The 13,190-nt window shown below is 46.9% G+C and overlaps 1 protein-coding gene across 1 annotated transcript in view; it reads left to right on the forward strand.

Moving 5' to 3' along the window:
• The first annotated feature begins 298 nt into the window (after nucleotides 1-298).
• The window catches only part of NCAPG2 (non-SMC condensin II complex subunit G2), a 174,343-nt gene continuing 161,451 nt past the window's right edge, over nucleotides 299-13,190 (forward strand). The window contains exons 1-3 of the mRNA XM_082258393.1: nucleotides 299-385; nucleotides 2,793-2,878; nucleotides 6,443-6,631. Coding sequence (XP_082114519.1) covers nucleotides 2,801-2,878; nucleotides 6,443-6,631 — 267 coding nt within the window. The 5' untranslated portion in view covers nucleotides 299-385; nucleotides 2,793-2,800. The remainder of the gene's footprint in view (nucleotides 386-2,792; nucleotides 2,879-6,442; nucleotides 6,632-13,190) is intronic.

Raw genomic sequence — 13,190 nt, forward strand, 5'->3', positions numbered from 1 at the left:
GTGTACTAAATAATTTTCAAGCAAAAGAAAAATGACAAAAAAAGAATGCAGCTTTATGAGGAAAGTGTGAGAATCTGGCTTGTTTTGCAGTGGATTGAGTCGGCGCCCGGTGTGACCTGCACTCTGCAAAGCTTCCTATTTCACGGATTGTTTGATTCCTACTCTTTTCCCCGTCCGTCTTTCCCCTAACACGGCCAGACGGAAAGCACATGCGCAGTAATCACTAGGAAGTATCCATGGGAACCATGGAACACAGGCACATTCAGTAGGCGGATTGTTTCTTCCGGGCACTGAGTGACGTATTTCCGGCGTGGCGTTGTCGGGCGCGTATTGGAAGTTTGAATTGCGGTGCGGGCGGGAAGTGACTGGATCGCTGTATAGAACGGTATGTGAAGGGGAATGAAGTGTTGTGGTGATATATGAGGATGGGGGAGCTCCTCATGGCTGCGGGCTGAGCTGCTTGTGGTGTGATGGGGGATGTCATACTTCCAGCGTGTCCTAGTCACACTGCACTGGTGTTACACACAGGGACTACAAGTCCCAGGATATCGCCACAGGCTGACCAGGTGTGTGTAGAGGCGGCCAGGACAGTATAGTGGATGTCCAGCTGAGAAATAACACCCAGGCACAGACAGAAACAAAAGAGCAGACAGACAGGGCTTCCACCCTACTGGGGAAAAGGTTTTCCATTTCTGTTGTTGTGGGTGGAGAGTTTCCTTCACTTCCTGACAGGTAAGAGGTTGTCAGCAAGTCAGGAAATGTCCAGAAAGCAGGAAAAACACGACAGGGGTCTAACCCTTTCACACACTAATAAGAACGAATACATCAGTGAGTGAAGAGGAGCTCCAGTCTCCCCCCCCCCCCCCCCAACAAAAAAGTCAGCAGCTAGAAATATTGTAGCTGCTGCCTTTTAATATAAAAGGACAATTCCCTGTCCAGGGATCCCGCAATGTCTTCACCTGATCCGCTTCTTTAGTTGGCTTTGAGTGCAGACGCTGGCATCCTAACTAAAGCCTAGTACACACAATGAGATAATCAGATGAAAAATACCACTTTAGAAGCAATCGTACGATAATCTGATCGTTCGTACACAGCTTTTGAGAGCCAATCATGACATTTCATTACACGAAAATGTTTCTTGTACGAATAATCAGCACAGATTTCGTTGGAGCAAAACCATGCATGCTCAGAAAGGAAAGAATACATTACAATAAATGACATCGCTTCCGAAGTTGTATTCTTCTGTCGTACGAGAATTTGCGTAAGTTGAGTAACCTCTTCATTTTCCATACAAGACTAGCATGCAAAAAGATACAAAAAAAGCAAAAACAAACTTTAATATGTGCGATATTCTCATCATATGTGCGAGGCTTCAAGTAATTGTAAAGTCTCTTTTAAAAACAAGAACAAACATGTTATACTTACCTCCTCTGTGCAGATTGTTTTGCACAGAGTGGCCTGGATCCTCCTCTTCTCTGCTCCTGGCTCCTCCCTCCTGCTGAGTGTCCCCACAGCAAGCAGCTTGCTATGGGGGCACCCAAGACGAGTCGCAGCTCTCTTCAGACACAGAGCCATGACCTGGCCCAACCTCTTCTCTCTCCTGATTGGCTGACTTTTTACTGAATTTTACAGCAGCAGGAGCCATTCGTACTGTGCTGCTGTCCCAGCCAATGAGGAGGGAATGCCTGTCAAGACCAGGTACCTGCTCCCCAACCCCCCCCCCCAAATAAAAAGTGCCAATTGTCAAAGAGGAGGGGTTAGGATGCAAACAATTCCAGCTCGCCATGGTGACAAGAAATTGCCTGCTGGCGCCTGGGCTTTTGTCAGCCTATTCACTGTTGGCATCAGGCGCATGGATGCACAATTACAATTGCCAGACATCCGGGACATGTAGTTCTGGGCGCTGGGCTCCTGCCCAAATGCATCCACACACCCTGCTATGACTTTTTGTCCCCTATGTAATGAAAAAAAAAGTCAAAGCAGAGCTCCAGTCTTTGAAGTGAAAATTAAAAGTCAGCAGCTACAAAAACTGTGGCTGCTGACTGTTAATAAACACACTCACCAGTCCCACGATCCAGTGATGTGCTCACCCAAGTCATGTTCTGCCTGTATCCTCCTTCGCGTGGATCTTCATTATGGGCACCCAGCTGTGACAGCTTGCAGCTTCACAGCCAGGTGCCCACTGCGCATGTGTGAGTGGTGCTGTGTTCTGTGACTGGTTCCAGAGTCTTCTGGGATCTGTCATGTGTCCTAGAAGACTTCCCCTTTAGAGAAGGGTCCCCATAGATCCCCCTTTAGAGCAGGGCCACCATAGATCCCCCTTTTAGAAAAGGGTCCCCATAGTAATCGTGATGCATCGTGATGCATCGCGGAATCGAATCGCGACCCTAATAATCGTAATCGCATCAAATTGTGAGGTAAGTGAAGATGCGCAGCCCTAATATATATATATATATATATATATATATTTATTTATTTTTTTATTCAGACATGTATTTGTTGGTTTAATATCAAAATAGTGCCGCGCCACTTCAAACAACTGTGCATGTACAAAATAGGGATAAATATATATTAAAAAAAAGTGATAACATACAATTTAAGAAAAAATTAGAAAAATACAATAAAAAAATTCTCAGTAATTGTGCAGGAAGGGACATGTGCAAAACTGATAATATTGTGCAAATACAAAAGTGCCAGTGCTTCAGCAATAAATCCTTGTGTCTGTGCGGTTGCGCTGATTTATACTCACTTTTTAATGTTTTTGTTGGTTGTTTATTTTTTTTTTCCTTAAGGAGTCGCAATGTCTAAACGCGAGGCGTTTTTGCTTGCCACAGGAAAGGATACGTTACAAGATTTCTTACATTTCATTCAGCTTCATGTAAGTCCATTATTATTTGTATACTCTGCTTTGAAGCTCTGCACATATTCCTGGATTTTTTAAGCTGCAGTGTAATGCTTGATTTGCTTCATAGCCTGAAGTAAGGATTGTCCTTAAGATTCATCTGCTTCAATGTCTCCTTTTTGTAACTGCTCTATAGCTTTTTGTGAAAATCTACAGACCTGCAATGTGGCTTAAAGAGGAAGTAAACCCTGCTCTGCAACTTGTACCTATAGGTAAGCCTATATTAAGGCTTACCTATAGGTACTGCAAATATCTCCTAAACATGTACCGTTTAGGAAATATTTACTTTGCATACAGCCAGTGACATCACTGGCGCATGCGCTCTGAAGGAACAGCCGCTCATGCCGTTCCTTCAGAGCCCCGTGCCATTACCGTCGGCTCCCGCGCACATGCGCGGGAGTGACATCATCGCGGCTCCAGCCAATCAGATGGTCGGATCCCGCAAACCCGGAAGAAGGGTGACACAACATGTCACCCATGAGACAGGTGAGCGGTCGGCACTTCAGGGCTTTGTTCTTAGGTAAGTATTTCATAATGTTCTAGTATGCGATCGATGCATACTAGCTCATTATGTGTTTTTCTTTCAGGTGTTCGTTTTTAAAAAAAAAAATTCAGAGGTTTACAACCTCTTTAATAATTTGCTAGCCTGAATCCATCCCAGTGTTTGGTTTTCTGTGGTACGCTTCCATCTGTGGATATCCAGATTTGTCATTTTACTTCATGACGGATTAACCTAGAAAGAGACCCTGTCTTGAGAGATCTGTGTGGGTTGTTATCGGATACCTGGGATAAAATAGTTGTTACCTGGCTTAGATTCTGAGACTGACTTCAATTTGAAAGTCTTTGTCTTGAGAGTTCTGACAGCACTGGTTTATTCTCTTTCTGGTTAATTGACTCAAAGCCTTGAAACCACTCGACCATTGTGATAGCCAAGCAGCTAGAATGTCACTACTATTGGCAGTGCGCATACTTCTCTCATGATGACCTGAATCCACTTGCATGATTTTTTTTTACAAGTAGGAAACAGAGATTCAACAGTACAGTAATAAATGCAGCATACATGGAGTGCCATTACAATTAGGAATACGTGTCATCCAAGATAAACTGAGTACAACACGATAAATCATAAGGCATCAAGGAAGAAAAATCAGTTGAGATTGAAATTCACATGGAAATAAATTCCAGTAGGGTTGACAGGAATAAATCAGGCAGATATATACAGTATATGGTGCTGACAGCCTGTATTATTCTAATCTAATTTAACTCTCCTGTTGTACAGTTAGGGTAGTATTTGCCACATTAACATACATGGGCCAGTGCCTAGTGCAGCATGGTCCTAAAACAGGTAAGTTGGGAATTGCCACCAAAGGAGTAAGGGGATGCAGGAGATGTTGAGAGAAAAGGATCCTTAGTGCTTGGGGAACCTGGAGCCATCTCCCTTATGCTCTGCATATAAAGAAAACCACCTTGCTGCCACCTAAAGGACACAATCTAAACATCGTTTTTACCTAAAATACTCTGACACATGGGAAGACACAAAGGGACACCATTGGATTTTACCCAGGGAAGGTTGTCCAAATATAGCTTTTGTTTGCATATTATTATTGTACATGCCCTCTCTTTTTAATTTATGGTCTTATCACAACATTAAGGCCTGGTTCAGACTTGTGCGACTGCGACCTCTGATGTGACTTGAGTTACACAAAATCGATTGATTAGAACGAGCGCCAATGAAAAACAATCAGATTTCCCTTGTCAGTGTGGCTCAGAATGATGCGATTTTGGAAAAGGTTCCCGCACTACTTGGAGCTATTTACAGTGTGATTGGCCGCATAGAATATGCAAAGTTGCATTATATACTCACTCTGTAATTCCCATCAAAGTCACATTGCAGAAATGTGAACCAAGCCTAAAAGTAAGCCTTGGGCATATCATTCCCAGCAAAGTGATTACTTCAAGGCTCCATCCTCTCTACTAGGGGGGGTATGCACTGTCAAATCTTTTCCTGGAGTCTTCTATTGCTGGAGCTGCACACTGTTCTCATCCTGAAAACTTTAACTGTTTGCAGGCTCAGTGCTGCCCCTGTGATACTCAGTTTGAAAGTGTTTGTTAGACGCTTGTACCCATTCTAATCAATGCATGCATTCATGTGACAAGTCACTGTATAAAAATGTCTGCTGCAAGGACTTAACATTACAATAAACTGAGGAATGAGAAATAATAGTATGCAATGAACTGGAGGTGTAACAAATAGGAGTCAATTATATTCACACATCTCAGTGTGTTTAATTTGGGGGAAAGACTAAATAAAAATGTGTTCATTTGTTGTGGGATACAACTGCAGTGGTGTGTTTGTTAAAGAAAATACAATAGACACTGTGAGAATCAAGATACCCCCACCCAGTGCTCATACCGTAAAATTAGGATCAACCAAAACACAAGCAGCTACTATATAAACAGAGGTTAAATGAAAAATATGGTAATAAACTCAGTGGATCAAAACATTAGCAGCGCTTAAATAGTATTAGTTGCATCAGTCCTTTAACATAAACACACAGAGCATAATGTCCATATAAAACAGCTGGTGGTGATTTATCCTTCATAGGATGGAAGGTGTTGGCTATAGGACCAGATAATTGAATTTGTGACCCTCCCCACACCTCATGGAATTACCGCTCCCTTTTGGATAATACACTCACCAGAGCTATAATCAGATACACATTGAAACAGATCCCCTTTTCTTATCACAAACTCCTTTTCAAGTAATCACCATTCACTATCTCCGCTCTGGCTTGCACTCCAACACAGTTTAACAAGAAGTTATAGAAAGAGGGAACATACTCAAAGTGTAACACCTAATCCGCTTTATTGAAAAAGTAAAAGTGAACCCCCCCCCCCCCACATCATTGCTCTTACATCAAGAGATGAGTTTAAAAGCATGACATCTGACAAAGCAAATGTGCGTCTCTTACCACCGTACCACCCAGCGTGATCCTTGGGAGAGGGGAACTTGGTCAAAGTTAGTAATAGCTGCGTGGTCATGCCCTAACGCGTTTCGTCATCAACTTCGTCAGAGTTTTTTAAAGAAAAGGCTTCCGCACACTGGGTAGTGTCTACATGGAACACTTGTAGAACTTGTCCACGGGTGTGAGAATGACCGTCCCCCGGCCTAGGACTGCACCACTAACTCGTTTTGCTAGTTAGGGCTTGATCACAATGTTTTGTTTTTCTTCTGTTTTAATGAATCAGCCCAGACTCTTATAATCAAATTATAAATTGTCTATAGCCCAAACTGAGTAGAGAAAGTATTGAATGGGGCTTAACAACCCGCTTTTTTGGGCCATGGAAGGTTTTGGGTGATTTTACAAGACCTTGGTTGAGAACCACTGCTCTAGAAGTCTGCTCTTCAATCTATGGCCATGAGATAAATAAGAGTTGCTGATGGTGTTGTTCCTTTCACCTTGTACACATGGTTAAGGTTTGTCCCATCGGTGGCTTGCATCTTTGTAGAATTGATTGTGGGGATTTATTGCATTCTAGAAAGATGCGACAGATCCTTTTGATCTAGAAGAGGTATTGCAAGAGCTGCCGAGGAAGCAAAAGGAGGAATTATGGCAGAAGCTGAAGACTTTGCTGATGGATACTTTGGTGGCAAATCCAGTTGAATCGTGGTACAAAATAGATGATGACAGCGATGATGACATGGAAGTGGAAGGAGCTTCTGAAGTGGTATGTGGCATATTTTGTTTTTGAATCAGAGTAAGAGGTTATGTCTTTAAAGTGTTACTAAACCCACAACAGAAAAATCAGTCTGTATATTCAGTAAAGCATGCTTGTTATACCCGCAGTGGAGCCTAAGGGGTTAATACTCTGCATTGTGTATAAAGGCTGTGTGATCCTGTGTCTCTGATCCTTCCCTTCTTTAATTGACTCCAATCCATCTCCTGATAGAGCAGAGCATTAGGAGTCAGGCTGTACATGCTCAGTTTGGTGTGTATTGCTAGTTGTTTTTTTTTTTTTTGGTCTTTCTTAGGACAGCGCATGTGATCAGCACAGGGTCAGAGGAGAATGAAATCTCCTCCTACAAGCTTTATGCAGAGACTGATAAAAGTCACACGATTTCTATTGAATATGCTGCTGATGAGAAAAGATATTTAGCAGTTTATATTTACTAAAATAATTGTTTTTCGTTCATTGACACACAGCTCCAGAATCTTCTTGACCATTGGGTTATGCTGCCCCCTACAGGAGCAGGACACTAGGCAGAAAAAAGCTTTACCATGCCGATGGGGCAGTCCCAGGGGGTATACTCCCACTTCCTGCTATAGGCATTCAGTTTTTTTTTTTCTGCCTAGTCAGGAGTAAGGACCTAGTTCCTTGGTGGGATCTCTGGTCCTGGCATTTTTTTATTTTTTTTTTCTCTTTTTTGATAATTTCTGTTCTTGTGAGAACTACAATCAACTGTTAGATTGGGCGACGGACTGGATATTCTAGATCCTTATGGTCTTCCAAGTCCTGCCAGCAAGTGCGTGCAGACCTCAGCGACCGCGACATAGCCCCACTGGACGGGGGCTGGCCTGTGAGTTGAACCTCTCGCGAGAACGCATATGATCTGGTCCAGGCCTGAGTCACAGCGTGCCTCCTGGCCTGCAGCATCCCCATTCCAATAAAGAGGTGGTCTGCCTGGAGCGGTGCCCACCCGGTTCCATGGTATGGTAAGTACTGTCCCCCCCTTCAATGGTGGTCTTTCGGGGTGGACGTGGGCCCCTCCCCCAGACTGTCGGACCCCCGGGTTTCCCTCCTTCCCACACAGTGTTCCCCCCAATATGTCAGGGTCCTCTGTGGACCACCCCTCTTCTACCCACACCTAGCTCCCGCATCCTGTCCCCCCCCCCCCAGGGGGCGGCCATACCTGTCCAGGTGCGTTTTGGGGGTGTCGAGCAGAAAAAGGGGCCGGGGGGTGTCCTAGTGGGCCCCCCTTTACTGCTGAAATGTCCCTTGGTGTCCCCTGTGCGTCACCATTTTGACGTGGATGGCTTGCTGTAAATACAACGGCCATATTTTTGGAGCCTTGTGGGCGCAGATGCGGTGGTGGACCTCTAGTGCTGACTCCTGGACTTCCTCTTTCTCTCTGATCGCTGCATGGTGTACAGCATCCGGCGCTCTGCTCTGTGCTGACCAGTGATGGTGAGTTCCTGTGGGTGCCTTGCGGCTCACCCTTTCTCTGCTATAGCAGCAGTTACGTTTTTCTGGGACCTATGTTGCCGCTAGCTTTCTCACTTTGCCTGTGTGGTTCCCTGGTTAACATGGAGTCCCTGGAGAAAATTTCACCACCTGATCCCATCTTATAGGCAGGCGGTGGGTCCTTCTGGATCCCAGTCCACCCTGTCTGCAATGGCGGCTGCTCTGGAGTCATTAGTGTCCAAGGTTGATATGGTCTTGCAAAAAAATACCAGCAAAAAGCGTCCACCACATTTACCTGCCTCCTCTGTCTCCTCAGATCCCTAATGCCTCTCTGGTGTGGTTCGAGGTACAGGTAGAATTTCTGAAAATACTACCTTGGAGGTCCTACTCAACTTAACGCCTAAGTTCCTGAAATCGTTTAGGACTCTCCATCTTCCTCCGCCTATGTCATTGGTACCCACGTGTACCATGACAGCTGGGTCTTCCCCAGCCCCACCCAGTAATCTGTCCACCCGATCCGCGATGTGCCGAACCCGAGCGCCCGGTAAACAACAGACTGTTCGGCGCTCACGGTCTTTGTGGCAGATTGCACTGTCTGTCCTTCTAATAATTGAGTCCCCTACCACCAGCACCTGTCTTTCCTTTCCCTTTCTCCCGGCCTCACTGGAGGAGTTCTTCCCCTGGCAGCTAGGGGCGTCGCTCTGCTCCAGCAATGCTGGTCCCTGACTGGTTTCCCCAACATCACTCAACTGGGCGAATTTATTGGGGTGCTCCAGCCCAGGATCGGCCTCCTTGCCTTTTTCCCATCTACCCTTCCTAACTGTCACCCATCTACTCTGCTCTGATGCCTGCACCTCCGTCACTCCGCCACCCTCTGCGCAGGCCCCAGCCTGCACCTGACGGGTACGATCCCAGCTCTCCTTCAGTATGGACATACGTCTCAGTGTTGCCAGCTGCTTCCCTAGATTCAGGACCTGAGCTTCCAAGGAAACAACGTGCTTACACTTTGTGCTTTTGTATTCGCCCTCGATCTCATGATCGAGGAACGTATACATACCACAAGATGTATACCGAGTCGCATCTCCACACCCGCCGGGCATTGTACCTACTAATCTAATGGGGATTCAGTCATTTAAATCTGTCCTGTGTGGCTGTTTCCTAGCTTCCTAACTCTGGTTTCTCACCCTCTGGTACTCTGTTTACCCACAGATACTTAGACACTCACAGTCGCAGAGCACAGTCAGTCGCAGAGCACGGTCAGCACCCACTGATACTCAGCTACACAGTACTCACTTGACTCTCAAGTACTACCCTACACCCTCAGTCACAGTCTTCAGTCACAATCAAATCACAGTCTTTGAACAAAAAAAGAGACGGTCACTGACAGTCTTTACTTACAATCACAGTCTTAACTTACCAAGTGTGTGTCCCTGTGTACCTGTAAGCCGATACTTACAGTGCTTATCAGCGATGCCTCACTCCTTCCTTCCTCAGTCAGTCAGTCTTCTGCTCCCGCTTCCCTCCTCTGTCACTTCCTGGTCTTGTCAGCCAGCCAGCCAGCTAGTGGGGGGGGGGGGGGGTGAGCTCTCTCTCTCTGTCTCAGTCTCGGTGTTTGAGTGGGGAAGGGGGTTGGGAGCTCTGTCTCGGGGGGGGGGGGGGGGGGCGGTTATTCCGCTCACTCTGAGAAGGGGGGGGGGGTTACTGTACTACTGCACAGCTCTCACTCACCGCACAGCTCTCACTCATTGCTTCACACAATCGTTTGCTCCTCACACATGCTGCCTCCTCACACACGCAGCCTCTGATCCGGCGTTCTGAGCTTCCTCTGATCCTCTCACACACTGCCTTTGATCCTGCACTTTTCCACCGGAAGTGATCACAACAATGACATTGTCCTAGTGTTGCCTGCTTCCTGTAGTGAGGATGATTCCTCTTCTACTGCAGCAATGCGTGAAAAAGCTGATGGATGCACTGATTGTATCAGTGCGGGAAACTTTAAAAATGGAGGATGTGGCTGCGTCGGAGGTGCCGGTTTACCTTCGGTACCCGAAAATCCTCAAAAGCGGCAAAGGTTTTTCCTTTTCCTGCCTATTTTGGTGAAATTGTTGTGAGTTAGTGGGATTGTCCTAAACGCAGTGTACCCCTTTGAGGCGTCCCTGTTAAAAAAGTGGACGGTCCCACCTATGGTGGATTCTCAGGTTTCCAGGTTGAACAAATGCACTCTAATTCCGATGGAGGAGTCTCCAGCCTTTAAGGACCCTTTTGATGGGAAAGCGGATAGGTCCGGCACATGTTTACTATGGCTGGTTGAGTTTTTTGGTGGGTGTTTACCATTGCCTTGGTATCCCAAACCTTGACGGAGTAGGCTAAGCTTTTGTGCCAGGATCTGGAGGTGGAACAGCTTACTCTTGCCCTGGAGCTGGCGGACCAGTTGATTCAGGGGTTACAGTTTATCTGTGATGCCTCTCTGGATGTGGCTTACTTAGTTTCTAGGCTGTCCGTGACAGCAGTGGTTCTTTGGTGCATGATATGGCTGAAATGCTGGTCTGCGGACCAAGCTTCCAAGAAGGCCTTATTGGATCTCCCCTTTGTGGGGGATCGCCTATTTGGTTCTTCCCTAGAGGAAATTATTAAGGGTGTGCCAGGATGGAAGAATACTCTCCTCACACAGGCTTCCAGGGGCAAGGAGTCTCGTCGCACACGTGGCCCTTTTTTAATGGCTCAGAAGCGGCTTTTCCGTCCCTCAGGGTCTCAAGACAAAGGATCCGAATCCAGTAGGACCGTCTCCGAAGGTTCCAAGGGGCCCTGGCCTGGTAAGCCGAGAGCAGGTCCTTCCAGACCTGCAGATAAACCCTCTTCTGCCTGTAGGGGTGCCCTCACCGGTATCTGCAGTGGGGGGACGTCTTTGCTTTTTTCCGGACTCGAGGACCTCTCTGATTCAAGACAGTTGGGTCCACGAGCCGATTTGGTCCGGCTACAAGATCAAATTTCAGTCTTATCCTCCAGAAAGGTTTTTTCCTTCCAACCTGCGTTTGTCCCCAGACCGCCTGCATGGTCTCTTCGGGGCAGTACAAGATTTGCTACTACAAAGCGGGATTGTACCGGTTCCAAACTTTGGAACGTTTTTGGGGTTTATATTCAAACCCGTTTACAGTTCCCAGGCAGAAAGGCAAAGTTTGTCAAATCGTGGACCTCAAAGCCCTAAACCGCTTTGTGCAGATACAGAAATTCAGGATGGAGTCCATTCGTACGGTAGTGGCATCCCTTCATCAAGGCGATCTTCTGGCCTCTATCGATATCAAGGACGCTTACCTACATATCCCGATATGTCGGGCATCAGCGTTTCCTCCACTTTGCCGTGGTGAGGAACATTATTAATTAATGGCGTTACCCTTTAATCTTGCCTCAGCTCCTCAGGTATTCACAAAAGTGTTGGCCCGGTGTTGGCATTGTTGCGACAGTAGGAGATTGCGGTACTGGGGTACCTGTACATCACTGTGCGGACTCTGCACGAGTTTGGTTGGACATTGAATTTCCAGAGGTCTGCTTTGGTTCCGTCCACCAAGTTGGACTATCTGGATCTGACTCTGGGCTCGGCCTTAGCCAGGGTGTTTCTTCAGCTGGACAAGCTCCAGAAGCTGCAGGATGCCATTCGACTTCTGTTGTCCAGCAGTCGATCGTCTCTCAGTACTTGCATGTGGGTGCTGGACCTGACAGTGTCTACCTTCGTGGCGGTTCAGTTTGCACAGTTCCACACGAGACCTCTGCAGAGAGGGATTCTTGCCAAGTGGGACATGAATCCACAGTCTCTAGATAATCTGATTCTGCTGAGCCGGGGGCCCTGATCTGGTGGCTTCGCTCTCTGGCTCTTTGACAGGGAAAAGCTTTCCTTCCTCTGTGCTGAACGGTGGTCACCACGGATGCCAGTCTGTCCGGGTGGGGGAAGTGTCTTGGGCACGGAATGTGCTCGGGGGTTTGGACTCTGGAGAAGTCCAGACTATCGGTTTGGGCGATTTGTCTTCAGAGGTGTCTGGTACGGATTCAATTGGACAATGCCACGGCCGTGGCATATGTCAATCCCCAAGGGGACACAAAAAGTGTCCTAGCGGCTCGGGAAGTAGCTGGCATTCTAGGGTGGGCGGAATGTTTCGTTCAAGCTCTCTGCTGTGCATATTCCAGTGTTGGAAATCTGTCAGGCGGGGATTACCTCAGTCGACATGCCTTGGACCAGGAAGAATGGTCACTTCATCCAGAGGTGTTTCATCAGTTGTGTCTCCGGTGGTGAACTCCCGAGGTGGACCTGTTGGCCTCTCGCCTCAACAGGATAGGAAGGTGCAGAGATTCATGGCAAGGTCTCGGTATCCTCTAGCCGACTCCACAGCCGCACTGGTGGCTCCTTGGGGCCGGTACTGTCTGATAATACGCCTTTCCCCCTCTGAAACTTCTGCCGAGACTTCTGCGAAGGATCGAGGCAGGATGAATTCCGGTCATCCTATTGGCCCCAGACTGACCTCGCCGTTCTTGGTATACGGATCTAGTTCGGCTTGTCACGGATGTCCCCCTGGCGACTCACTCATAGAAAAGACCAGTTGACCAAAAGGGCGATCCTCCATCCTGCTTTACAGTTGCTGGCTGTAACGGCTTGGCTGTTGAAAGCCAGGTGCTGAAGGATAGGGGATTCTCTGACTTGGTGATTCCCACGCTGTTAAAAGCTAGAAAATATACCTCCAGTTGCAATGGTAAATCAAACTAGGAAGTCCTACATTGCGTGGTGTGGGTCTCTGAGGGTTTCTCCCTGTTCCTTTTCAGTGGCTCATGTTTGACACTGTTTTGGGATGTCCCAATGGTCAAGAAGATTCTGGAGCTATTTCAGCAATGAATGAAAGAGAAAATGGGAATTTTGTCTTACCGTAAAATCCTTTTCTCCGATGTTCATTGACAGACACAGCACCCACCCCTCTATTGAGTTGGGTTATTTTCTTCTGACACTGCTTTTTATAAAACTGAATTCCTATGGGAGTATAACCCCCTGGGACTGCCCCATAGGCATGGTAAAGCTTTTTCCTTCCTAGTGTCCTACTCCTGTAGGGGGCAAAATTACCCA

This window comes from Pelophylax lessonae, assembly GCF_965119305.1.
Source record: "Pelophylax lessonae genome assembly, chromosome: 5".
Taxonomy (NCBI): Eukaryota; Metazoa; Chordata; class Amphibia; order Anura; family Ranidae; genus Pelophylax; species Pelophylax lessonae.